This window comes from Coturnix japonica, chromosome 1, assembly GCF_001577835.2.
Source record: "Coturnix japonica isolate 7356 chromosome 1, Coturnix japonica 2.1, whole genome shotgun sequence".
In the NCBI taxonomy this organism is placed as follows: domain Eukaryota; kingdom Metazoa; phylum Chordata; class Aves; order Galliformes; family Phasianidae; genus Coturnix; species Coturnix japonica.
The window spans coordinates 71309551-71337208 of NC_029516.1; the positions used below are offsets into that span (position 1 = coordinate 71309551).

The 27658-nt window shown below is 36.2% G+C and overlaps 1 protein-coding gene across 9 annotated transcripts in view; it reads right to left on the bottom strand.

Moving 5' to 3' along the window:
- Positions 1–27658, bottom strand: part of STXBP5L (syntaxin binding protein 5 like) — a 158498-nt gene that overhangs the window by 55499 nt on the left and 75341 nt on the right. For all 9 annotated transcript variants that reach the window (XM_015874624.2, XM_015874608.2, XM_032447298.1 and 6 more), the window contains exons 6-15: positions 23801–23864; positions 17399–17482; positions 10469–10592; positions 9831–9909; positions 9508–9662; positions 7963–8035; positions 6803–6950; positions 5148–5215; positions 3870–3910; positions 2270–2487 (exon numbers count right to left, since the gene is read on the bottom strand). In XM_015874624.2, coding sequence (XP_015730110.1) covers positions 2270–2487; positions 3870–3910; positions 5148–5215; positions 6803–6950; positions 7963–8035; positions 9508–9662; positions 9831–9909; positions 10469–10592; positions 17399–17482; positions 23801–23864 — 1054 coding nt within the window. The remainder of the gene's footprint in view (positions 1–2269; positions 2488–3869; positions 3911–5147; positions 5216–6802; positions 6951–7962; positions 8036–9507; positions 9663–9830; positions 9910–10468; positions 10593–17398; positions 17483–23800; positions 23865–27658) is intronic.

Below are 27658 nucleotides of genomic sequence, written 5' to 3' on the forward strand. Positions count from 1 at the left end.
TGGGATAGGAAAGGGGAACACATCCAAGCCATCAGCTCGGACCTCTTACATCGTGACACTGATAAAGGTGAAGGCTCAAACTTCCAGTGTCAGGCCAGAGAAGAAGATCCCTTTTCTCTTACAACTCATTAGTACCAGGTTCCATGCCAGTTTGAAGACGGTGGAGCACATTGCCAATTTTAGCTGGACTGTCCTACAGCACCAACTGTGTAGATTTGGTATCTTCTGACTTCTATCTGTTTGGGCTGATGAAAGATGGATTGGACTAGCAACGATGCTATTGTAGCAGCTGTGAAACAGTGGGACACCTCCACTGGTGCAGATTATTATGAGCGTGGCATACAGGCTTTTGTTCTTGTCTGATGAAAATGCATGGCTACTGGTAATGACTACACTGAAAAAGAATGTTCTGCAGCTGAGAATTTGCTCTATCAATTAGTGTTATTGTGCTCTTTGTATCTGTTGTATTTTCCACATAAGTAAATAAAAGACATTATTTTGGAGCAATCTACATATGTTCTGAGACTGCCCAGCTCTTTTTCAATATAGAAAAAAAGCTACTGAATGTGAAGTAGTCAGGTACATATTCCAACAAATGCTCCTATACTTTTTCTTAATAAAAAAGCACCATTTAGGAATGAAAATTTCAATGTTTCCAACAAAAATACCGAAAATAAGAGATGAGGCTCATCTTGGAGATGCAAAGAACCCAGAGGAATTCACTTACTCCTCTGAAAATATTAAATAATACTAAAACAACTATTTACAGAACAATTTAGTATATAAATGTCTCTTAACTGTGGACAAAATCCAAGGAATTGTTAAATTGCTCACAATATTACACTTCAGAATATACCAGGTCTGTTGCAACTAAGCTGAAAAACTAAAGCACATGAAAATTACACAAAATGAATGTTAGCTAATAAAAGATAAAGTTCATTATTTGGAATAAAATATCAACATTGATATGTCACGTTTTAAGCAATGTTATGCATAAGCTGGCCGACCTGGTGAAATTAATATTCATTGGTTTTAAAGCATTCCTGAAAGGATACACTCAGCTTAAAAAGTTGCTCTTCAGGAGGAAAAAATGACAGGAAAAGAACAGAATGGGTATCGGTAATGAGTCTCCTTACCAACTTGCACATGATTTACAGGCCAAAAGCAGCACAGATGTTTTTGTCAGGCTACAACTTTAGCCTTTCTAAAGGACATTAAAATACCCTCACTGTAAATAAGTTCTTCCACATATTTGTGTAGAACTTCCTATGATCCAGTATTTGGCCTTTGCTCCTTGTTCTATCACTACACACCACTGAAAAATGTCTGGCCTCATTCAATTGATTCCTGCACTTTAGGTATTTATAAATACTGATCAGATTCCTTCTCTGTCTTCTCTTCTCCAGGCTGAATTAACCCAGGTCTCTCAGCCTTTCCTTGTAAGGGAGATGCTCCAGGCCCATTTAGATTGCCTTTCTCTTAAGATTTTAGACTAACAAAAGAATATTTTACATTTAAAGAGTTGTTGAACTATTCTGTTAGAACTGGTTGCCGCTACTGTGCAGAAACGCAAGGTTTAAACTAAAGTTTAAATTGCTGAATGATGAGTAAAAGTACCAGGTGACCGCAGAACAGTTAAAAGAATGTGAACTGTGTGATTCTACCTGAAATGAAGTGACTGCTTAAGACACAAAGACTGAAAGAGAGGTATTTGAATAGGATTGAAGCTCAAGATGCTTAAGAAAATATCAACTACTTAGCCATAAATCACCTTGCTTTTCAAATGGTGTCCATTTTGAGGGAAGCAAAGTCAATATAAGCCAGAAAAAAAACCAAAACACACACACAAAAAACCTGCCTTGATTTTGTTAAAATGAGTGACAATTTTCAGTCCCCTTTTATTATAAATATTATGAAAATAAATTGAAGATATGACTTGAGTAATGTTATCTGGGAAAAACATACACCAGTCAGTATTTCTAGAGCAGTAAGTACAACAGATATGTACTGTATTGAAGTCTTAAAAGTGAGCTACATCTGACAACCTTCCTACAGCACATTACTATTAAAACAAAAAATAAGAGAGTTGGATCCCAAAACCTCACACTCAGTTTTTATCATCAGCTTAAGTACAATCAATATTTAATTCAAAAAGTTTTAAATGGAATATCTCCAAATCTGTGTTTATCCAGTTGCACACAAACACAGAAGGCACTTTCATCTAGAAATAGTGTTGTTTCATTAAGAAGTAAAATTCTGAATGACTTACCGCAATTTCAGTATTAACTTCATGTTTGCTGAATCTATAAACAACCACATATGCAGAAACTCCTGCCACACAGAAAATTCGGCTTTCAGGACACCAGTACATCATTTGAACAGCAAAAGGGTCTTCTTCCACAATCTCAGCTGTTGCTTTTCCTTCCCCTGACTTCTGCTTCTCAAAGACTTTTGATGTTTTTAATTTGTACAACATCTGCAGTGTAACTGGAATATATTAAAACAAACAGAAAGACCTGATTAACCATAAGCAAATCAGTTATAACATTCTTCAGTTCCCTTTTTCTTTTCAATGGTGGTACAGCAAAGAATTATATGAAGGCCTAAGAAGAGAAAAAGATAAGCATTATAGAATGCAGATTTTATGCTGGCACACAGTACCAGTAGGGAACATATTTCATATTTTCAAAACCAATATCTGTCTGTGAAATGCTTTTGATTAGCTTCTGAGGCAGAAAGTAAAATGGTGAATGATGCAAATTCTAGAAAGAAACTCTAAGAAAGATTCACCTTTTTTTTTTTTTTCTTTCTTTTTTTTTTTTTTTTCTTCCCCATGTATATGAAATGAGGCTTTGGAATCTCATTTTCTCTTTGATAATTTTGATGAGTGAAAAGATTTGGTATTAGGCAAAACCATTTACACATTAATTATGTGTAAATGTTCTCCACATTTGTTTAGAAATGGTGATAGCATTAATCATGCCAGTTATGCAAGTGGGATGAGGAGTCAGTGGGTACTTCAGTTATCAGTATGGTAGGTATTATTGACCATTTTATCAGTCTGTTTATTAGGGTCATACAAAATCTCTCTATGTCTACCATTTCAGTTAACAGTTTCTCCCATGCTCACTTCTTTATAGAAATGGGAAGAGACTGTTAACTCATGAAAAAGATGTTCTACCCTGAGAACCCAGTATTACGGAGGAGAATACAAAGCAACTATGCTGCAGCATTTATGAAGCAGAGATGTTATCTGAAACAAAATACCATAGCTTTCAACTACATATTTTTAATGAATACCTTTTAATAATAAGTGCCATATGTATTTTCTTTAAGGAAAATATTCCTCTGATACGGAATAACTATTTTCTGATTCTTTTTTTCTGCTACGATGAATGGAAATGCCCTTCCCAGTTAATTCCTGGAATCTGAGACTGGACAAGTAAAGATGCAGGTCTTTAACTAAGATGTCTTACTATACTGTCATGCTTTGTTTTTTATCTAGCTGTCAAAAAGACAACGTTATTTCACTAGTGCTCTTTCAGCTGACTGTTTTTTATGCACAATAGGATTATGCCTATGGGATTATTTAACAGTACTTCATTCTTCCTAGGTTTTGGTATGTCAGATCGAAAGTTTTTATCCCTATCCTGACTTTCACCTCTTCTCTGCTTAAAATATGCCATTAATAGTATTTTTCTCCTAATTTAATTAAAAAATTGCTTAATTTCACCCAACTATACCTAGTCACAGAATTATAGATATAAGTATTCATACTGTAAACACATCATATATTACATGTAAATATACTTGTGTGTGTGAATGCATGATTTTTCAGCATTGTATGAAAGTGAACTTCAAAAACTTACTGGCAGAAGCATCCCAAAACTTTACTGATCCATCTGCATGGCTTAAAAAAAAAAAAAAATATTGTGTTAAAACATTATGCATTTATTGAACATTTTTTGCTTTCATTGAGCAATAAATGGAAGTGGAAAAAACTGCATTTTGCTTCTGTGTTAATTCTCTATACGTTAATGACAATATACAATGGTGTATCCACTAACCATAAGGAAATATTTTGTTATTCATGTGATTGATGGAATACCATTTGATGAAATCCCCTATAGAGAACTAGCTGACTACAATTTTTAAGACCACAACAGCCCAAAATTAATTCATTTATGAATGCCAAGTTTATGATGCAGCACTTCTGGCCTAGCAAGTATGCAAGTATCAAGCCTATAAGCCTAAGAACTATAAAAACACCAGATATATCTAACTTTGAAAAGTCAGAGGTCAAGTTCATTTTGCTTAGCACCTAACAGCTGTGTTCCTTTTAGTAATAGAAAATAATCCTTGAAATATAACTGTGGAAAGGAGATACTTCTGTTTAGAAGAATTTCTTCTTCCCCTTACCAATACTACTGCACATATCGTAACTGCATTTTTTAGAACAGATTTTAACTATCATTGATCATAACCATTTATCAAACATACTGCTATTATCAGCGTGTCTGAGACCAGAGGAAAATAGGAATGTATCATACAATTTTCTGTTTTATAGGGTGTCCCCTTGAAAATCCATCAGGCATTCACTGCTTTTAGGGCTTCTACTGCAATTTGAGCCTTTTTATACCTTTTTCTATGGGACCGTCCATCACTTAAAAGGGGAAATAATCCCAGTGCAACACATCTCCACTAATGATGTGGTATTAAAATGCCTTCCTAAATCATCCCCAGACACAAAGTCCCCAGAAGGCTGAAAAATAACAGGCATAGAAAAACAGCTGGCTCCCCTTTTTTAATGCTATGGCCTTCAAACAATAAAAGGATTCCAATGAATTCCCTTTTTCAAAAATCCCACTTTCACAAGATGATTTCACAAGTAGACTTGTCATCTAACACTGGGGGCTCAATCAGTAATTCTTAACAGTAGTTCATCTTTGAACACAAAGTTCTATTTTCTACAGCAAATGGGAATTTCTGATGTGATTTTGCACCCAAAATAAAAGCTACATACCTCAACGCAAGAGGTTAGGACACGCATGCCCTGTCAAAGGTCAACACTTGCCCACAGACAACCCACAATTAGAAGTTCTAGACACTAACATTTTAAAAGAACAAATCCTCAGTTTCATTCTCACCCTGTAATAATGATTTCAGGATATGTCTGAGCTCCAAGATTCCATGCTCCACCACTGATAGGCCACTCCTAAATGAACAAGAGCATAGAGATCAAACCTAATCCTGATGAATTTTGCTTGGTTAATTTTTAGATTTATGAGCAGACAACATCTTCTTCCAAAAAGCAATACATCTCAAAAAAGAAATGGAAATACCAAGTAGCATTCAAAGCTTTTAAAGCTTATTAGCATTTTATCAACTAGGGCTTTTAAGGCTTTGTTGTTTTAAATGTACTTTAACAACTCAAGTTCTAGCTTTTTTAATGACTGTGGCATAACTAACGCTGCAAACACTCAAAACAGGAAGTAGGGGAAGGAGCAGTAAACATTTTTACTACTGTTTTCACATTGGAGCTTCTATAAGATGCTGAATAGAACTGAGAATCCATTCTGAGGATGGAAACTACTGAAAAATCTGGCCCAGAAAATTGGGAAAAGAAAACCTGAGCATCATGCAATGGGATATGAAATAAGGGAATGCAACTTCCACAAATTGTATGAAATCATCATCTCTTCATTGTCTTTTATTTACTACTGGAATGATTCTCTCTCTTTTCCTCGGTCTATGCTGGTTGAGCGAAATGGTGATCTGTGCCTAAAGCTTGGTAACAGGTACAGAATGAGTAAGGATTTGTATAGAGTATGAGAGGATATAAAAATCTAGGAGGAAACTGGTTCTGAGAAGAATGCATGGACTGGATCCATCTGAGTACAGAAAGGAGCGAGTGGCAATGGCTATCTATGTTCTGCACATTTATAATGTGCATGCACAAATAAAGCAAGTTGGATAAGAGATTGTAAAAGGAACACAGATAGGAAGTTAGATTTTTGGAAAACTATGTGTGCAAATTGAGGACAAATAAGCAGACAAATTCTAGCAAGAGAAAAAACATTTTCTGAAGTATTTGGCTGAATTAAGATCTCAAAGAAGTATTTTGAGGCCCAGATTTTCAGTTCAAGGAAAACAACGCAGCACTACGGAGAACAATTTCTTTCAATATAAGAAGAAAACTGATGCCCAATTTGCTCATTCAACATTTTTCTTATTTATTACGATGCATTAGTTCTAAGCAAAACATAAACCAGATTAATGCTTGAAATGTATAAAGTAATTCAATTCCCTATTTCTATTTCTGCAACTTGTATTATTTCTAAAACCCTCCCATTAAGACTACAGTAGCTCAATAAAATAATAACTAATATCCTTGTTTAATAGAATACTATCAACCTTCAAATTCCACTTAAGATCTGCTTTGCATTATAATCATTTTATAGGTTATTTCTTTCTTTGATACAGATAACATTTTCAGACAAGTTCAAACTTAACATTGATGGCATTCTTTTAACTCAATCTGATCTCACATAATTCCAGCAGCCTAATGATAAAGTCCTGCATAACGGTGGCTTAATGCTTATGGTTCAGTGGTGGTAGATACTACTGAGGGATGAATATCAGGACATAAGAAATCACAGAAAGAAAACTGCATCTAACCTGCAGGTTGGACTAACTTGAAACAGGTTATTAAAGAAGTAAAATGAAAAGAATTTGGCAAGATATTTCAAAGACACAGGTAGTACATGTGTTTTGTTTGTTCGAAAATACTGGTTTCATTTACCTTATTGCTGTATCCTTGCTTTTTATGTTTTGCTCCTACAGAATAGAGTACAGGGATCAAATCTGGAGGACAGTCGGCAAAATATTCTGTGCAGGTGACAGGTGACTCATGAATGTCAATAGGATATGGATTTTCAAAGATTGGAAAACTAGTCAAGGAAGACAATTTATTAGAAGCATGGTGACACACTGAGCCATATAAGACATTATTATTAGAAAGTATATAACACAATCTAAGTAGAATAATTACTGATAAAGTACATTTTTCATTATTTTTTAAAACATACATAATGTTTTCAATGCCAATAGAAACTTCTAGTTTTAACAATGTACAAATTCCTGCTCTGTGACAATAATCTGTTTTTTTTCATTAGCGTGAATTTTTTCAGCATCTCATAATCTCATTTATGAGATACAGAAATCATATATTTTCTAGAAGCTTCAGATTCATCCATATGATATATACCATGACCTAAGAACTAACTATTCAACTGCAGATGTTATGTTCAACAGTTCTGTTCATTGTGTTGATACACTATTGATTCTACAATGAACAACTGCAATAACAGATGAAGTAGATTTCAGTTTACTTCCCACTTTCATCAGTATGGACTACCTGAAAAGAAAGAAGGCCTTATTCCTGGCAGACTACACAATGTTATTCACAATTCAAGAATGCAAGAAATGTGGCTCTAATTTCACTTGCATCCATTTTATATTGCTGAGATGAATGAATTATTCTTGAAAGCAAATGAGGCCAAAATATGATTTACTTAAAAATGTTTCAAATCATTGCAGAACAATGCTGCTCTTGATTATACCAATGCGAACGTGAATGCACTTTTTGACACAGAACAAAGCAAATAAGCATCACATCCTGCATTATACGATATATATGAACACTGATTTTGATGTGGAAGTACTCTTTGTCATTTAAAACAACAAATGAATCATGAAAGAATCCCATAGATCCAGTATAAATCAGTGTCATTATTTACTAAGATACTCAAGTAAATACTTAAGTGGTAGTCCTTGTGGAGTCCAGTGAAGTTAGACAATAGTTGAGGGTAATTTCTAACATGAAAATTGTATTTTTTTTTAATCATCAAATTCTAAACGGTTATGAAATATCTATAACTTCGTATAAGATTCTCTACTTACTTGCTTTGTGTCAGATCAACAACAATGAGATCTTTTTCCAAAAGCACAACTACAGCATAGGGTTCTTGGAATTCTGTAGGAGAGGAATCCAGTATAAAAAACAATGAATTCTTCCACTAGGCACTTTAAACGCTATAGTCACATTTATATTCTCTGAACGCTTGCAGTATATTAAACAAAATCTAGAAAGCACTTGATTAGGGACAAATAGGAAATGAGAAAATAAATAACTTCCAGGCAGAACTGCTGGTTAACATGCAGAAATAGTATTGGAATTGTATGGGAACTGTTGAGTCATGGCCTGAACCACTCATGGATTACCTGGGGAAAGGACTGGCTCAGCCCTGGAAGCACAGGTGAAGGCAATTCAGCTGTGTAAGTGGAAGGAGTGGAGCCTGGCTGCACCTCTCTTAGACCCCATTTAAGGGCTGACTGCCACTGGGGAAAGATCTCTGGTTGGAGATCCCTCCTTGGTGGAGCTTTCCCCTGTAAGCCTGGAATCTTCTGATACAGACAAGCAATCTTCTTCCCTTCCTTTATAGCACCTCTCTATTGTGCCAGTCCTTTTGTCATTACACCTTTGTTGTAATGCCTTTCCCGTTGTATTGATCTGTCCAATTGCTACAGGCATAATGTAGCATTTCAGCAAGATGGAACAGTGGAAGTAATGAAACAGAATGTGAGGAGGTTGTGTCTACCGCAGCATTGTTGAATCCAGTTGTTACTCAGAAAATGTATTTTTTGCTGCCCAGTATTATTACTTCTTCTATGCACAACTATTCTTTAAAAACAGGCTGTGAACAGCTAGTCTAATCCACTTGATATACAATGCCCTTGTTTTCAAAGCAATTTGAAAGGACGATTACAAAGAAAATCTTCTCTATATCTTCATTTTAACATTAACAAGGGAAGATTAAAGAAACAAGATGACAGGGATACTCTGGTGACAGCGCAAGTGCTTCAAATAATACAGCTGTACTGCAGACATAGCAAGAATGAAACACTGAAATTGGACTCAGAGCACAGAAAGACTGCAAATTAACTTTGATTACTGAAAATTACTTCTATCACATGACATTAAAACAAATAGCATTGTTTTTAATATATGTTTAATTTATCATGGTGTAAGAGACTAACTTTACTTGTCTGACTGGGGGCTTAAAAAGCCAAATTTAGCTTCTTTTTCACTTGCAGCTTTCTTAATTTCACTCGCCAGAATTTTCTGTTAATTTACCTCAGCATTTGGCAGTCTCACAATATGTAGCAAAACACTTTCAGACGCGTAAGCACTTATGTTTGATTAAGAGTAATACTATTTCATGCTACCCCATGTTTCAAACTACTATCTTCAAAGTTATGAATTCCTTATTGCCCACTGATTACTTGCTTTCTATGTTCAGAAAGCAAGCAATCTTCAGTTACTTTCAGCAATAGGGGATTTTTGAAATGGAGACAACTGTAAGAATGGAAGTTCCTGGACAGGAATTCATATATAAGTTCTGTTCATTCATACTTTATATAACTGTATTTGCTTAATGAACTCACCATTTGGATATGGGGTTTCACAAAGAGTTAAAAAATCAACTATAGGATGATCCATTTCAAGAACTGTAATTGCTTTCCCATGCATAATCGTTAGACTTGGTCTTCGACAAGCCTTATCATATGACAACCCACCGGAAAATATCACAAATGGTTCACTGTATTGAATATAAAAACATAGTAATCATAAGTTTATGTAACAAGTTTACATTATAGGTGCAACGTCTTAACAGCTTTAATATCTTAAATAGCTTTGCTAAAAAAGAAAAAAGAAAAAAGGAAAGATTCTGAATGTTTTAACTCACAAATGTAAAAATGAAACATACCTGTTTTTACAGGTTTTGTACTCCACTTTAAGAATTGGTTTACAAGATTCAGGTTTTTTTCCATCTCTTTGAATTTTTCCTAAGGAAAGAAAGAGAATGAAAACTGTATTAGAACATCATGATAACAGAACTAACCGGGTTATCGAACTAAAATATATACCTCAAAGCAACTACATAATCAGCAACAGATAGGATTTTAAAGCTACATGAGATAAGCATCAAAGCCTACTTCTCTAAAATATGCATGTTTAAATTAATTACATTTATTATAACTAAGTTTTTACTGCTACATATGTCTAAAGGATTACAGATCACACTTCAGAACATCTGAAAATATGAGAATGACACTCAGCTAATAATTATTGAATTTCACTGATGATACATCTTCTCCTTAATTTTTTTCCTAAAAGATGTAATTTGTTGAGAGATAAAATTAAATGAAAAGCATACTTTAAATAATGAGTTCTTTGTTAATTCTGGCTTAGAGAAAAGTCACTTGTAAACAATAACCAAAAAATTAAAATCAATTTTCTTTTTGTTACTTTGGAGAGTCCATGCTTCTTTTCAACAATAAATAAAAATAACAGCAAACAACAAAATATTGTACTACTTCTTTACTTTTTTACTATCAAAATTACCATGTGGGATTGTGGTCTGGAATGGCCTGTTAGGACTTTTCAAGTTCCACAAGGTCAGGCTTCCATCAGAGTGACTGCACATGAACTGTTTCCCTTCATGGTGCCAAGCAACAGAATGAATAGCCTATAGGGATGAATGAAAAATTTGAGAGTGGAAAGCAATACACTGTTTACAATAATGAAATTTTAATCCAAGACTTTGAATTATATTCATTTAATGGTATATCAACAGTTGGATGAATTTTGTTTATTTACAGTACATTAAGAGCACTTTTTAGTAACCAATAGCTATGATCTGCAGCTAATTGACAAAACAATCCATTATAAATGTTAACAGGGCACAAGAATGGGAGGAATTCTATTGAATCAGACAAAAACTGAAGGAATAGGATAACAAGCAAAAGGTACACAAACAAGAAATATACAATGCAATTAATATTTCTGACCCCTCCTTTGGAATATTTCATTTGGCAAACGTATGGGAATGCTGTGCAATGATTTTTACTGATAGCATACCACACATGCAAGCTTTCTAAGCAGATGTATTAGAGAAAGTAGAAATAGTTCCCCATTCTTGAGTCTTTTTACCCCCAAATACCCAGGTTTCAGAGAAAGTACCTCAACTTGTTATGTTTCATATGAAAACAAAGCGATGAAATGGGATTGTTTCATTGGTAAAGGAATGACACGAGATTATTTTGGAAGACCTGATGCTTCAGAGAAGAGGAATATCATACTCCTATGTACACAATGTAAATAGAATGTATTGAGTTTTACATATAGTAAAAGGGAATGCTTCAAAAATTAATCAGACATTCTTAGTATTTCATGAATAATTAATAGAACTGATAGGCACAAGATATCTGAAGTTAAAATAGGGATTAGACACTTAAAATGAATAATAATAACATCCACGATTATATCCAACAAGCTAATTAGGTAACAGTGCAAGTCCTTTCTTTTCACTAGTGCATCCTGAAAACTGACACAAGCCATTTTCAGGGGAAATAATGTATTGTTTCATTGATTACCACAGTTTTTCACACACTCCCTCAGAAGCACAAACTTTTACTCTTGAATATACTTCCCTTCCAGACACGTTAGCTGCTAAATAACAAAAACTGCTACCTAATTTTATGTAAGTGTAAGTAAAAGGGACTTCTTTGTGAATGCACTTAAGTAAATGCTTGTTTACAGAACCCTGGAAATGCTAAAACCTTGCCTGTACTTATGGTTGCACATGGCTTGTTTTACCTGAATTATTCAAATCACCTTGAAATGAAGACTGTGCATTTATAAATCAGTATTGGAGCTGTTCTTACCAATTTCCCTTAAGCTGTTATGAAATTAACTTAGAGTTGTTGGTAACTCTTCAAAACTCCCTGTTGGGTTTTTTAATAAGTATTTAGATTGTTATGGATGGTAATTGCTCAGGATCTGAACAAAATTTCAGGGAAAAAAAAAAGAATGAAAAGATTGTGTTCTCTTCTCAGTGCTTTACTCAGCTCCTGAGGCTGAACATAGCCACAGCTCTGCCACAAATCAGAATTTGCCTTGAGATGTCCCAGATATTTTAAGATTGCAACATGCCTTGTATATGAAAGCTCTGCTAACACTGGTAAGCCAGTTGTGCCAATCAGGAATCAGCAAACTGGGCCGGGCAACTTGAACTCCAGATAGTTCTCTTCAAGTGATATAATGGCTGTCACTCAAACTTTTACCTACCAAAGTGAGACTGTCACACAATTCCCCCCAGATACCGAACTGCAACTGAAATAACAAAAGATAATGTAAAAAGATGGCTCACATACAGTCCAATTACATGGCACTAAGAATGGTAATAAGAATGACAGATCTGAGGGGAACACTGTGTTTCTACCTCTGCACAAATTAATCCTTTCTTAACTCATTCATGATTGCTAACACAACAAGTTCAGCATTTTGCTATGCTTGAGCAAGGGCTAGTAACTAGCAGGAAAAGCTATACCGAGTTGCTGGTTAAACAATCTCAGCTGTTAGGTGCCACCTGCAAACATAACTCTCCTGTTACGTGGATCTGAGGAGAAATGCTCCTACAGTCACAGAGAGTTGCTATAACACAGCTCAAACTCAACTGATAGACTGCTCCACAAAGGTAAAGAAATACTTAGGATTTGTTTTGGAGGTCTCTGGGAGTCATGACTAACACTAAATGGTAGCACTAAACAAGTCCCTAATTTGCTCTCTGCTAGAATATGTCTAGCATTCTGATCCATTTCTTTAGCAACCTCACAAAAACTGAGCAGTTATTTCCTAAGAACAAGAGTTCATCACAGTAGATGACTCATATGAATGTTCACAGAGTGTATACACATAAAACATATCACTCCAGATTGGGTATGTCTCTCCTGCGGTATCTACACTGGCTGCATATTTACTCCATCTTCTCTTATAATCAGCTTGTACTAAAGCTAGGCATACTCAACACCATCTCATTTCTCTCCCAGGTACAGAAATCCTCCACTGAGAAGAAATGATGGGTACTCTAGGAACACTTTTAACCATAATCTGAACAAGCACCATAATTATCCTATCACTTAAACCTTAAGAATCCTTTGGATTAGCAGTACTGCAGGACCATTGCATCAGATTTGATGCTTCCATAATGATATAGTGCTTGATAAAGGTGGGGAGGAAAAGTCATTTGGGAAATGTCTGAGAATTCTGCAGCATTGTTTTGGATCTGCGTCATTATGAGAGATGATATCTATGCTACTGAAGGCTCCAAATATGCATTGACACAGCCTGCCAAAATTTGAAGTCTGCATAAGAAGATGGTTGGATTTTTTGGGGGAGTCACCATCTATCAGTAATAATTTGCAAGTACTTTGAAGCATCTTCCTTGCTTGTGTATTCTCTTTTCTATTAATCTATGGAAAAAAGCCCACAACTTTTGACAGAACAGAGAAAATGGTTCACAAGGGTCTGAATATCTCATACTCAGTAGATGTGATCACCACTGAGAAGATGACAATCATAATTATACCACGAAACAAACTTGCATCTGACAACTCAGAGAGTGAGAGAGTGGGCACAAGAGACTAAGCAGCAGGTTCATTCTCTGGTTTGGCACCAGGTGTCTTACAAATGAAAACATCTTAGTCTCTTGAGATTTGATGAGGCAACTTTTAACTTGTCTCAGCTGTGCTAGTCTAATTTTATCTCTAGTAGGTAGAACATAGGTAGCAGGGAAATGCTTTAAAGGGGAGATACAAAGCTTACAAAAACACCCAGAAGTTCACAATAATGCAAATTATACAGCCTTTCCTACCCTCGGTGAGAACCTCCCTCATTAGAAATAAGCAGATGCTTTATATATGAAAGGTTTTCAGCCATCTTGATATGAAGCATGGCACAACTAAGATACAGTAGAAAATACAGTTATGAATGCTTCAATTGCAGGTTTTTGAACTAGGGGCAGAGTCCTCATGTCCCCAGTTACAGGCTGCTGGGCTGTCTAAGTCATACATATCCATGACATCAATCTGGATGGAAGGAACATGAAAGGACACATTTCTGCAAGTACTGGACAGATTTTGATAACATTACAGTAAGCAAATCATCTCCCAGTCATAAGACTATCCATGCTCTGAGGAGATGTTTGCAACATGTCATGTAACCAAATCTGCAAGACTCATGTGATATGAAGCATCATACTGGTGCTAACGATACCATTCAGCTTCAAAAGGATAGGCAAGATTTCACAGTGGTGATGTGCTAGGGGACACTAAGAGCCATTATCTCTTTGTAATCCTTTTGTTAGCCAACTGTTCAAGTGTGTAAAGAAAGAGAACTTGTTTAATCTGAGTGTCCACTACTTCTAAGACCCCAATTTAAAAATCAGCACTCAATAGAATGAAAAAAAAAAATAAAATGAAAGAGTCTTAAAGAATGCTTCCCGCTGATAATGGAAGCATTTCTTGTGGCTATACAAAACAAAGCATCTTCAAAGTCATGAGATATGAAATTATTCCTCTCTCTATGAACTGAATGACAGCAGATATAGTGCTCATCTTGAACTTAACTTAAAAAGAAAAAAAGGAGTATTTAGATTTGTGGATGCATAGTCAGTTACTAGCCTACTTTCAACTTTAGTATTAAAAATATTTGCTGCTAAGTTCTTGTCCCTGTGCTACACAGCAAGTGATTCTACAGATCTCAATCACAGAGAGCCTGCTTCTCAGCAAGTTTGTGTAGACAGAAGACTAACACAATGGAGGATCCTGAGATTGGATGAGTATCAGGATGGAGTCTTGAGGGTGTGTACTTCTATTCTGGGCGATGTGTGGCCATGTTCCATACTAATAAATCAAACAAAATGAGAGACAGAAAGTTTCCAAAGGTGAAGTCCTTACTCTAATGCTGTAGGTGAGATGGACAGGAGCAATCTTGTGAGTTTCAGTCAGGTTCATCATTCCCTCTGAGCAGAAAATGGAAATGGAACAATGAAGTCTTCTGGGAGCCACAGTTCATTCTTCTCTTCTGAGACCAGGAAACCAGGAATATCGGCAATCCATGGAACTGCAGCATTAACTCTCTAACTTCTAGCACAGCATGTGATGTTATTTTATGGAATACTTATAAACAAGCCACAAAACCATTACACTGGTGACAAGGCATAGCGTCACCACTATGAGCTGGAGACAAAATGGCACTCCATGGAGTGAGAACATGATAATTCCTTGCTGAAGAAGAAGTTCAAGACACAACTCTCAATAGGTAAAGAGATATGCACTGTCTTTTGGGATAGGAAAAGGGTGACCCTTCTGGATTTCCTGGAACCATCAGCTCTGACCTCCTACATTGTGACACTGATTATGCTGAAGGCTCAGACTTCCAGAGTCAGGCCAGAGAAGAAGAATCCTTTTCTCTCGCAACACAATAATACCAGGTCCCATGCCAGTTTGAAGACTGTAGAGCAGACTGCCAATTTTAGCTGGACTGTTCTACAGCACCAACTGTGTAGACCAGATTTGGCGTCTTCTGACTTCCATCTGCTTTGGCTGATGAAAGATTGATTGCATGGGATATATTTTCCTAGCAACAACACCATCATAGCAGCTGTGAAACAGTGGGTCACCTCCACTGGTGCAGATTTTTATGAGCGTGGCATACAGACTTTTGTTCTAGTGGTGATTACACTGAAGAAGAGTGTATTGCAGCTGAGAATTTGCTCTATCAACTAGTGTTATTGTGCTCTTTGTATCCATTGTTGTTTCCATGGAAATAAACATAGACATGGAAAATAAGCTCCTGGCACTCTCCTAGAATCAAAAACACTGCATAATACCAGACACTCTGAAGAAAACAGTTCCATCCCAGCTGAAACTAAGACACCTTACTTTTGGAGTGACCTGTGTATAATAGCAATAGAAAAAAATGATTCTAGATTAACCTCATTCATACTGTTCCAAGAGGTACTTTGATATTTATTGAAGGTACAGAACAATCATACCACTTAATCAGAAATTTCACAGATACCTTGAAATTGTTGTCTGCTGACCAAAATAACAATCCTCAAAGGTTGGTGAGATGTCAGGTAATACAGGGCGCTTGCATCAGTTCATGGAGAATTATGAAGGATATTAGTATTTCTCAACTCTAATCTTAAGTGACCAATCTCTGTGATGAATCTTAGATTTTTAATCCTTTGTTCTGGTGCCAAATACCAGCTAAACTAATAATTTGTGACTCATAAACCTGCATAACTCAGTATTGTAACAGAAACCTTTTCTAGGGGTTTCCCCACAGGAATCATAGAAGATCTGGAATATGATGAATCTGGAGCAAGTTGAGAACAAAGCACGAGTTGCAAGTTTGCACATCCCTTTTAAGATGGTAGAAGAATCTTTCAAATATATCAGTAGACAACGGAAAACTATCAAAAGTTGCACGGAGTGAAACAGTGACACAGCAAGTAACTACTGAGCAGGGAAGCGCATGACTTATAAGAAGAGACGAGATAAATGATAAATGTGGAACAATTAAACTATAAGAAATTTTCAGCACTCAGCAACTCTGATTAGTAACCTATTAAAAAGAAAGGAAGCGGGATTATAAAGGCCCTGTTTTATGTTCTCTCTTCCTGAGTACAAGAGAGGACAGTGTATGAACACGCACCCTACCTTACAAGAAGACCTGTGAAAAGAAAAGGTTGTCCAGTCTCAAGGAATAGAATGCTGTATTTTCCCAAGTGTATGCACAGGCAGTTATACCTTGATATATATATATATATATATCTTGAGGCTTAAATGCTGGCCTGGTTATACTTGTAATTACTCTGTCAGTAAAACATTTGCTGTGTACAGGATCAGTATTTTAATTCTGAAGCTCAGTTTTAATGCCGTTTTCATGAATGTGTACACACTTTCCATCTAATAAGGCAGTAAGAGAAACAATCAAAATAGGCATATATCTATCTTTTAAAATACTTCTTATTGTTACAAGAACTGTACCCGTGTTTGATATAATCTGCTTTCCAACAGCAAGAGTCAATATTCTGATTAAAGTGAGGATACAATTTTGAAAACTTTTTATGTAGATTTCAACTACTGGATAACAGAGACAGCCCTACAAAGTAATTTGACTTACATTCTAGTTGATGTTCTGGTAGTATTCAATACAAATAATAACATTTCTTATGCATCTCTTGATGAATCTAACAGATGAACCTGTTAGAATTATGGGGAAGTGACACTGTATTGTAATACACTCAAAAGAGGCTAACGTATTACAACCAGAGAACTCAAGTTTTGATTTGTAAGTTGCCCAAAAGAAGATCACAAGAAGTATTTCAAGAACACACAGTGTTTTAAGACCAAATTCCATCTGTTTGGTAAGAAATATAACCGCTGAATAACAGTATTTATGAATTAATGCTGAATTGCTTACCTCATCATAATAGGCTCTCAAATCAGCTCTTTTAGATCGTAAGTCCCAGAATACTACAGTCCCATTTTCATAGCCTATCAATAGCTGGAGGAGGGAAACAGACACAATTACACCTTCATATTCAAAATACACATATAATCATTAAAGAACTTCACAGCTTTAAGGTGTATTTAAAAAAAACAAGCAATATAAAATTGCCAAACAGATGCACAAGACTGTGGATTATAGTGTACATAATACCCCATATTTGAATTATCTTTTACTATAATTTACTTCTAATGACAGACAATTCCAGTCCTGATACAGAAATAAAAATGTGCTTTATATATCATTTTTAATGCAAGGACTGTCTCTACTACTTTTTATCTGTTGAGAAAACACAAATATAACATGTTCCTCTCAGTGGCCATTTTCCTTCCCTGGTTGGAGGGACAACTATTTGACACCTACATGTTGTCTTAAATTACAACAAACCAAAGAGTAACCAGAGTAAACTCTCTCTCAGCTACATACACTCCTTTAATTTCTGCTTTCTATTCCTTCTAAACATTTTGAAGAAATCCCGTTGCAGAAAATAAATTGCTTACTTTTCTAGAAATTGAAAGCAAGTTAACCTGTATGCCATTTTTTTACTTCCAAAATTAGTACGTCATACAGTCATGCATACCTGAGAAATGCCAATCAAATTAATCTAAATATGATAGAGAAGAAAAGCAATGCTTAGGAAACAAAGTAAGAATGAACACAATGCTTTCTCCTTGTTTCTACTGAAACTAACTAAATTTTACATCAGCTTCTGTACTGAATACTTTTCATTTGAATATAGTTCACTCTAAATCTTATGGAATGTGTGAAGCTCATAGAGCTTGTCTTCCTAAGGATCAGCCTGAAGAATGAGAATACTGGAAGACTCACACGTTTTGATTATGGACTATTTATGTGCACGGTGCAGTGATACCTGCAATTGTTCTTTGTCCAGAAATGCATGGATCGCAGAAGGCAAGCAAGAATTTGCATTTATTATATCAAGCATTTGAGGGAAAGAACGATAACGAGACTATCTCTTAGTCTGTGAAACATTAACAAAATCTTCGCTGTTACTCACTATAGCCTATGTAAGACATAAAAGTTAAACTGCTGGACCGCAAAACGAAACTCTTTTTTCCCCCAAGTATCATTACTACATCAATACTGCATTACACAGAGTCTCCAACAAACTCTACGTGCTACTGGATATAATTCTCTGTATTGTCAGAATATTTTTTAACATGGAGATGCACTATGTGTTCTGGGAACGACTTACGGTTAAATGCATATAATACTTGAATAGGAAAAATACCTGATTTAGTAATTTTGTTCCCTAACAAAACACAAACTGCCTTGTAGAAATTCCAGAACATTTATTTTTGCCCTGGACAGGTCCATCTGGGATTCTGTAGCAGAGTAAATGTGAAAAGACATCACTGTTCAGAAATCATACAACAAACTGGATAGTAGTGGTGTCAAGTTGCCATATGGTAATGTGACATAGAGGACTGCCAATGGGAAAATAAGCAAAGTGCTTTGCTGCAACTTCTTTCACTGCCAGTGCAGTGGTTCTAAACAGAGACAATCGTATATTCAGGACTTTGTGATTCACATAACAGCCTAACTGTGCACAGGCCTGTATTGTGATATGCTGTGCTGCACATATTCCTTGACTACAAGATAAACTTAGTTGGGTAACAGTAAAGGAGAAGTCTGTAGGCAGCTCCCTCTTAGTAGGAGTAATCACAGTACCTATGTGCCCTTGTCTTAGTATAAGTGTAAAGCAGTATCTCATACGAACAGCCTTTTGCTTGACAGTAGAAAGGAATACACTTTATTTGTGTAAGCAAATCTTCTAAGAGATCTAAATAGATGAAAATGCTGATGAAGCTCCTCGCAGATGATGTCAACGCAGTGTGCCCTGCCATTATTGGAGGTCCATCCAATGCTGCACAATTTGGGGTTTCCAGCATTTTAGGTACATAAGATTATCTCTTTTTCCTTTTTGTATTCTTTGTATATATCATACAGATTGAGTGCTTTTCTCACTGTCTTCACTAGTGCATTACAGCTGGGTACCAAACCAATTGAGTTTGTTTTTTATCTACCAGTATTCTTTCTCAGTTTTGTACAATTATAAATAGGAAAGGAATGGAAAAAGCATTTAGTATGTGACCTTGTTTCATAATAAGCATTCCTCCCTGGTGAAGCAGGCTTGCTTTTTGATTTTTATCACTCTTTTGCAAAGTTCCAGGTGATTACTAAAAAGTAAAATATCACCTATCAGATGCAGCCTTCCAATCTTCCTTTCACTAAAATGTTGATGCACAACAGCACTATAGAAATGCAAGATAGAAAGTACTGAGATTTCTGGGAAGTTGAAAGATGCACAGAACTGTTGCATAGCTGCATTCTCAATCTACTTTTCTCAGAGGGTAGCTCTGCTGCTTGACTAATAATAGTGTGGTGTGACAATCAAGTCAGAATTCCAGCAGGGTGAATATGATTAGTCTCATTCTCAGTGTATTTATGATACTTTGAACTGCAATCTGCCTGAAGTACAGAAAACCAAACCTTCTCTCACTCCTCTTGCTTATTGTATGCACTTGAGAGATCTGTAAGATGAGCTCTATGCAAGTCAATGCTGGAAAAAAAATCCATAATCCATAAATACAGCTGCAGGAGAAAACAAACAGAAAAACAGAAACGTATTGATACATATAAAAGGAGTCTAGGAAGAAACCAAAAATTTATCTTTTCATCTTGTGTTTCTGACCCCTTGTTTAGTTTCTCATACTTGTAATTAAGAATCATACAATAGGCTGCACAGAACTTCAATGATGGAGGAGTCCTGGCACAATCTTCCATGCCTAGCAGAGTTGCTCCACATTCTGACCACACAAATCCCTATCTCTGAAATGGTCTTGATGTCAGTATTTAAGGGAGCTTTATCCTTTGCAATCAACAACTTCCATTCTGGTACCTGCCAGGCAACCCCCTCTTGGCCCTGGTACCACAAAACTTCTTTGGGGAAGGAAAAGAAAAGAAGTTGATGGCTTCTTCTGTGTCAGCAAGAAAAATACTGTTCGCTACGGATCTGCCTCTTACAAATATCTGTGTACTTCAGTCTGTTCCTAATGTACACTAACTCACTGATACAGCAGACAATTACATTTCATGAACTTAATCACTAGGTCCCCAAATTGTTCTTAAATGGCAGGCTAAAAGCCCAGACTCTCTTTGTTGTCTGTCTTCCAACCACCACTTGCTAGATTTGCAACAGAGGCTGTCCCCAAACCCTGCCTTAATAGTTTGTTTGGAAGGTAGAAGTCTTCTGGAATTAATTACATTCATTCTTTTGTCACAGAAATACAGGTCAGTATTCAGTAAGCTTCAGTAAGATTTGCCCATGTTTCAGGTCTCTCAATAATCATTACATCAGCCCCATAGAAGAGTGCCTTCCTGTCTACTTGAGGGAAACATACCCAGAACAGTAATCAACTTCATGATACCACAGAGAGGTATACACTACTGGATCTTGGCAGAGTGCAGTACCCTTCTACTTGTAAAGTGTAAAGCTATCTGTATTTCCTGCTCTCATTACGACTGAATTGTTACCCAAAATATTCTTTTGCTTTTTGTATTGAAAGAGACTATGAACTGTTTTTCTCTTCATAACAATTATTATTTTCAAACTCAGGATCACAATCAGATCTATCCCACAATTAATTTTCTTGCCTGACTTAGGTGTGCATCATATAGAAAACACTGCCCCTTCTCTTTTAGCCTAATTACATCACTTTTGAGACAGAAAAGCAAAAGCTATATTCAGTACTCAGCAGGCAAGTCAACCATGCATTTATGCAATAGGCCTGTTTTGTTCTCTATTCTGCTCTAAATAGTGCCTGTTATTTTATTCTTTGATCACTACTGAGCACTGAGGTGATATTTTCATTGAGAAATCAATCTCTATTCTAAAATCTTGATACTAAGCAGCACTGATCACCTGAGACCCACTGCCTAATATGAAGTTAGAAATATTCTTATCCTCTACACATATCATTTCACATTATTTACACTTAATACTTAAAAAAGACACAAACAGTGACAATAATGTAAAGATAATAATGGTACAAGAGGTGGTAATAAATATCCAAAAGGTTATTTACAGGAAAAACTCACCTGTATGGAAGCCCCCAGTCTGCTAGGAAACACTGAAGCAATCTCCACCAAGGAGCAATCTCCAAGAGATGCTGCCTCAGTGGTGGTCAGCCCTTAAATGAGGTCTAGAGGAGGTGGAGTCAAGCTCCACCCCTTCTGGGAGCACAGCTCAATTACTCTCACCTGTGCTCCCACAGCTGACCCAACACTTGCCTCAGCTGATTAATCAGAGGTTTAGGCTGTGATTACCAGTTTTCCATACAGATGTTATTCAAGCTGCCATTTTACTGCTGAGTTTCTCATTCTCCTAAGGTCTAGAGCACCTGATTACATCACAGCTTTACCATCTTCTACGTTGTTTATAACTATGCTAAACAAAAAAACCTCAAATATTCATTTGTTTTTTTCCTCCTATTTTTTCCACTCCAAAGAAAGGTTGGGTTTTTCCTTTAATTATTTCAACTGAAATTTGATGTAAAGTTGAATTACTATTACTTTTTTCTTTTCTTTTTCCTCTTTACTATTGTATCTTTTCACTGAGACGATGTCATTTGATTCAGGATTCAACCTCCTCTTTTGTCTCTGCGAACATTTTACTGATATCTTCCATTAAATATCAAACTGCTGATTCCACATTCTTCAAATCTGCAAGTATTTTGTTAGGATCAACTTGATCTTTATACCATCCTCAATTTATCAGTAATATAAGCAGCAGCACAGGGATGGTTTCAGTACATCCTTCATTCTCTCTCCATACATTTCCAATGTTTGTTTTCAATAGGGATCCACCTGATTTTGCTTTTACCAGAGCCTTGTTAATATGCCAATACTTCATCAGAGCTCAGATGTCTCAAATGCATTCTCTGATCAATAAGCAACTGTATTTCCAAGTAAACTTTTCTCCAACTTCCTTTACTGAGATCTTTTCATCTCTCTTTCAGCTGAAGTAAAAATATTTTAGGTTTTTGTTGTAATATGGTGCATGACTTCCTTTAAGAGATATAATACAGGGAATTCTTTTTCTTTTAGCATTTTTCTCACTATACATTGTGCTTTAAGTAGGTCACTATCTGCTTCTTTGGAATGCAACAAACAAGACTTATACTTGATCAATAAAACTTGATTTTTATCAGGTGTGTCAGCATCAATAGTTAAGCAGCATTCCTCGATGACTTCTGCTTTGAGGCAAAGACACTATGCTTCATAGCATTTAATTACTGTTCATTGGCTCTACTCTAAATTGCTTCATCTATTGTGATTCTTTCAGAAAAGCTTAAGAGATCTAGGCTGCTGGAGGGCTAGCCAGCAAGTGCATTGTCTACATATAGTTCACCCTGCAATATGGATGACTCCAAGGACTGACAATGCAAATGAAATTCAAATATAGTCTCCGATGTCATCCTGGGTAGCCATATTAATTTCAGCGTAATGCACCCTGTATCAGTAACACAAACTCCTAAGGCTTCTACTTTCCAGTAATCATCAGCAGTTACACACTGTCAAATGGATACACCGTTTGTAAATTCAAGTCCTTTATAAAAGGACTTTCAGTTCACTGAAATGCAATTCTCAAAAGTGATCAAAAAAGACCAAATAAGTGCCCTTCCACATGTGCAAAATGCTATGAAAATGCAGTAGCAGCATAGAAATAAAAACATTTCTGGCAACCAAATTTCATTTTCAAAAAGCTACCATAGAAACAAAGCCAACTCAAATTTTGCCTTCTCATGATATGAATCACACTTCGATTACATGTTTTGCTTTCACCTATTGACAGCTCTTTGCTATTCTCAACTCCACTAAAGAACAGCAGCAAGTTCCAAATGTAGGTTGCTGTCATTACTATTCTTGTGTAAAAAACAGTTTCTAGTCTTATGATAGCTTACTATAATGTCCTCATTATAGCATGCTTCCTGCAAATTCCAAAGACCTGACAGTCTCTAGTCAGCTTTTAATTAAGCAAAAATCACATTTATTTAATCAGGAACAATTTTGACTGTCTGTAGCTTTCAAGAGATGTTGTCTGTGTATTATAATTTTTTACTCTTAAAGTTATACAAATACATTTCTTTTCTTAAAAACTGTAAAACAGTAAATGTGACCCTACACATAAATATAATAAATGAAAGCAGATGATAAAATCAGAGAAAGAGATATTAAGGTCAAGGCAGGCTATAAAATGTTGCAGCATGTTACATCATTAGTTGTACTCACTTTCCCTTCATCTCTTGGGCTATCACTTAAATGTACAACTGGCCCAGGGTGAGTCTTAGTGGATCTGCAAGACAAAAATCAATTCAAATCTGTGAAACTTTTCTTTGTACAAAGAGCTAGAGGCTTGCCTTAATTGCTAGGTGTGTTAACATGCATCTCCCACAACTTAAAAGTCATTATAATAAGTCCAATAAGGAAGACAGTTATCTGAAAATAATCTATATGCTTTCACGTTCAACTCCACTTCCTTCTTGCTCTGTTACAGGTAGAGCCCCTCAGTGAAGAATAATTTCATTTTTATTTATTTATTTTTTAAAAACAACTTACTTTTCACCCCATTATAGATCCCACTATCTGCTATCACAGATAACATTACACAGGAAATTTCTAAAGTGATGACAAGTGATGTTACTGAAGCATATTAAGATTGCAGAGCCTGCTCCCTGGCAGTCTTTCTGCACTATCCTTCCAGTGCTCCAAGAAATACTGTTTTTTATCCACATCACACTAAGTATTTGCACCAGAACAGATTCCTCTTTGGTCTAAAAAACAAAGCACGTTCACAAGGTGCAGCACAAAGCGTTTAGTTTGGCTTGGCAAGAGACATGCAGTCCATGTTGGAGAGCATGTCTCAGGGATGGTATGCTAATAGAAAATTCCACTTTAGATGGATCAGAAGAGAAAAATGAATGAGTCTTAACCTCCTCCATTCTGCATGGTCTTTCCCTTATTCCTCTGAACCTACCATCTTTCTGGATATGAGACAGAGACATAATAAATCTTCACTGGCAGTACAACCTTCCTGCTTCTCTTGAAGTGATATTTGCTCTCCCCTAGTGCGGGGCTGTGGCTAAGAACTCAAAGCTAGCTGTCCATGCAGCACATTAAGATGAAGAAGAAACAAGCTAAAAGTAGACCAATGCATTACTTGACATGCATCTTTTTGTATCTCCAAGGAAAGCATAAACAAACAAATAAGAGCAATGTTTTCTGGAGCACTAAAGCAGTGTTGCATGTAAAGGGACTGCCAGTCACTAAGCTCTATAAACAATTTCTCCTGAGGGTTGACATAATGACTGTACTACAAATAGGATTATATAAAGCAATTATTTAGCTAATTTAGTTATTTTACAGAACTCATGAAACACTACCAGAGCTACAGCTACAGTAACTACTACTTTCATATAGCAAATTATATTGCATGTGAAAACATGTACACACCAAAACATTTTGCCTCATGTAGCTATAGTATACACTGTTTTGTTTCCACTCATTGCTGTTAGAGCAGGTTTGTTAAGAAGGCTGGAGATTTGGATGTTGTCATTAAGAAATGTCATATAAGAATAAAAACACTGTTGAATTCAATTAAAAACAAAAGCAGAGATCCAACAGATGGAAAGTATGAATAGGTTCTGGGAAACCAACCATATCTGAAGTCATTGTGAATGGAACACGCTGTTGATGCCAGATACTTCCTTATAGGCATTTCTTCAAGCTGGTTTTAAAGCACCACGTATAAAGCAACTAGATCTAAGCTCTTCCCTGATGCCACCACTCCATCACAGAAGGCCACCAGATAGGTCAGGTATGATCTGCCCTTGGTGAAGCTGCGCTGGCTACCCTGGATCTCCTTGCATATACATTATGGAGGATCTGCTCCACGATCTTTCCAGGCATAGATGTGAGGCTCACCAGCTTACAGATCCCTGGGTTTTCTTTTCTTCCTTTCTTGAAAACAAGAGTGATGTTTCCCTTTTCATGGTCACTGGGGACCTCACCTGACAGCCACCATTTTTCAAATATGATGGCGAGTGGCTTGGCAACTACATCAGATAGTTCTTTCAGGACCTTGGGACGCATGTCATCTGGCCTCATAGATTTGTATACATTCAGCTTCATGAAGCAGCCTCAGACTTGCTCTGCCCTTATGGTGGGAGGGATTTTGCTCCCCCAGACCCTAAATAGAGGTCCAGGGATGTGAGAGGTGCAGGAAGCCAAGAGCCAGTGAAGAATGAGTCAACTCATTGAGTGCCTCAGCCTTCTACACATCTGTTGAAACCAGTTCTCCCTTCCCATTTATCAGTGGGTACATTCTGGCCTGTCTCTTCTGATCAATATATCTGTAGAATCCCTTGTTATTTTTCACATCCCTCACTGGGTTTAGTTCCATCTGCAACTTGGCTTTCCTGATCCCATTTCTGCATGTCCAGATAGCATCCCTGTATTCTTCCCAGGCCACCCATCCCTGCTTCCACTGCCTATACTTCTTATCCCTCAGTTTGACCAGCAATCCCTTGCACAACTGTTCTGTAACACTCTTCATTCAGTATTCTGAAACACTAACAGAACTGGAATTTTAGCTGGTTCATTTTGTTCTTCTGTTCTGTTTTGTGTTCTTTTTTTGGGGTGTTTTTTTTTTTAACTCACAAAATTATTTGTAATCTCGTTTTGTATTGACTAAGATGCAATAACATATAGTTCAACATACCAAAGTTTAAGCATTTCAGATTATTATTGTTATTATTATTTTAATTATTCAATTCAATCTCTTGTAGTTTATCACTGCAGAAGCTTGAAACTCTAGTGATAACTGAGGTAAATTCATGATCTGAAAATTCCAAGAGATTTCATCAGAGGCAGTTATGAGACAGTGAAAAAAAATGAGGAGAGATTTTGAAAGTAAGGTAAGTAAGAGTTATAGGAAGAAGGAAAAATCTGTTCTTCAGGCTTGTTTGTGAGATCAGACACGGATCTAACACACTCAAAATTCTATTTATTAAGCCTCAATTGAAAAAGAGGAGTCAACTATAGCATCACAGCAATCGATTTACTGGGCCAGTAATTTTGGCACAAATGTACCTGAGCAGAAAGTAAACTCTTGTTTCCACGCTTTGTGGACAATACTAACTTCTTCAAACTAACCACACACTCTGAATGAAAAACAATGTTATGAGCACTGTTATCTTGTACAAGTTGTACAGCTGCATGAAGCTGTTCCTGATATTATACATACATTATGTTCTCCTATTTACTCTCATCACTGAAAGTACCTAGCATCAACAGACCTTATGAGCCTAGAAAGCTCTGAACAATGCAGTTTATAATTGATCTTACTGCAAATAGAAGTTTGGTCCAGAAAATTCCAGAGAGGCCTTAAACCTGAATTATTACATGCTTGTGTAAAAGTAAAGTGCAAAAATTATACTAAATTTAGAAGATTAAAATCAAAACAAACATATTAGAATATATCCATGGCCCAAGACAAAATTTCCCTTTCAACAGTACAGCTCAATGCAATCATAAATGATAAAGGAATCATAAATCATAAAGGAAAGTCCACACTCATCAAATACAGTTAATAGCATTTCCTTTAAAAAGCAATCTAAGTTACATCTTTTCCTATAGAAAACTGGAAGAACTAAAAACAATCCATTATTGAGATATAGTAATAACCAAATCTGATATTTCAGACAAAAGACAATTAAGTTTACCAGGAAAAGTTACATAGCTTCAATATTAGCAGTGCTATAGCATCTGTTAAGGGGGGCTGCTGTGGCAAACACCAACATTATGCCCACCAATTTCTTATTCTGGTGCAGAGAAATTAATCCCGGGACACACAGCATCCCACTATCTACCTGCATAGTTACAGGCAATAACTTCTTCCAACACCAAGATGTACATGATGAGATCAAATGGAGAGGATACAGTCATATACTAGCATACTTCTTATAGGGATCAGCTATACTAGTAAGATTGATAGAACTAGAAGCAATGAATGAACACCTGTGCTCAACTGTCATAAAACCAGTAGGGGCAACCTAGCTTTTTAGAAGAAACAATTACTGTAATCACACA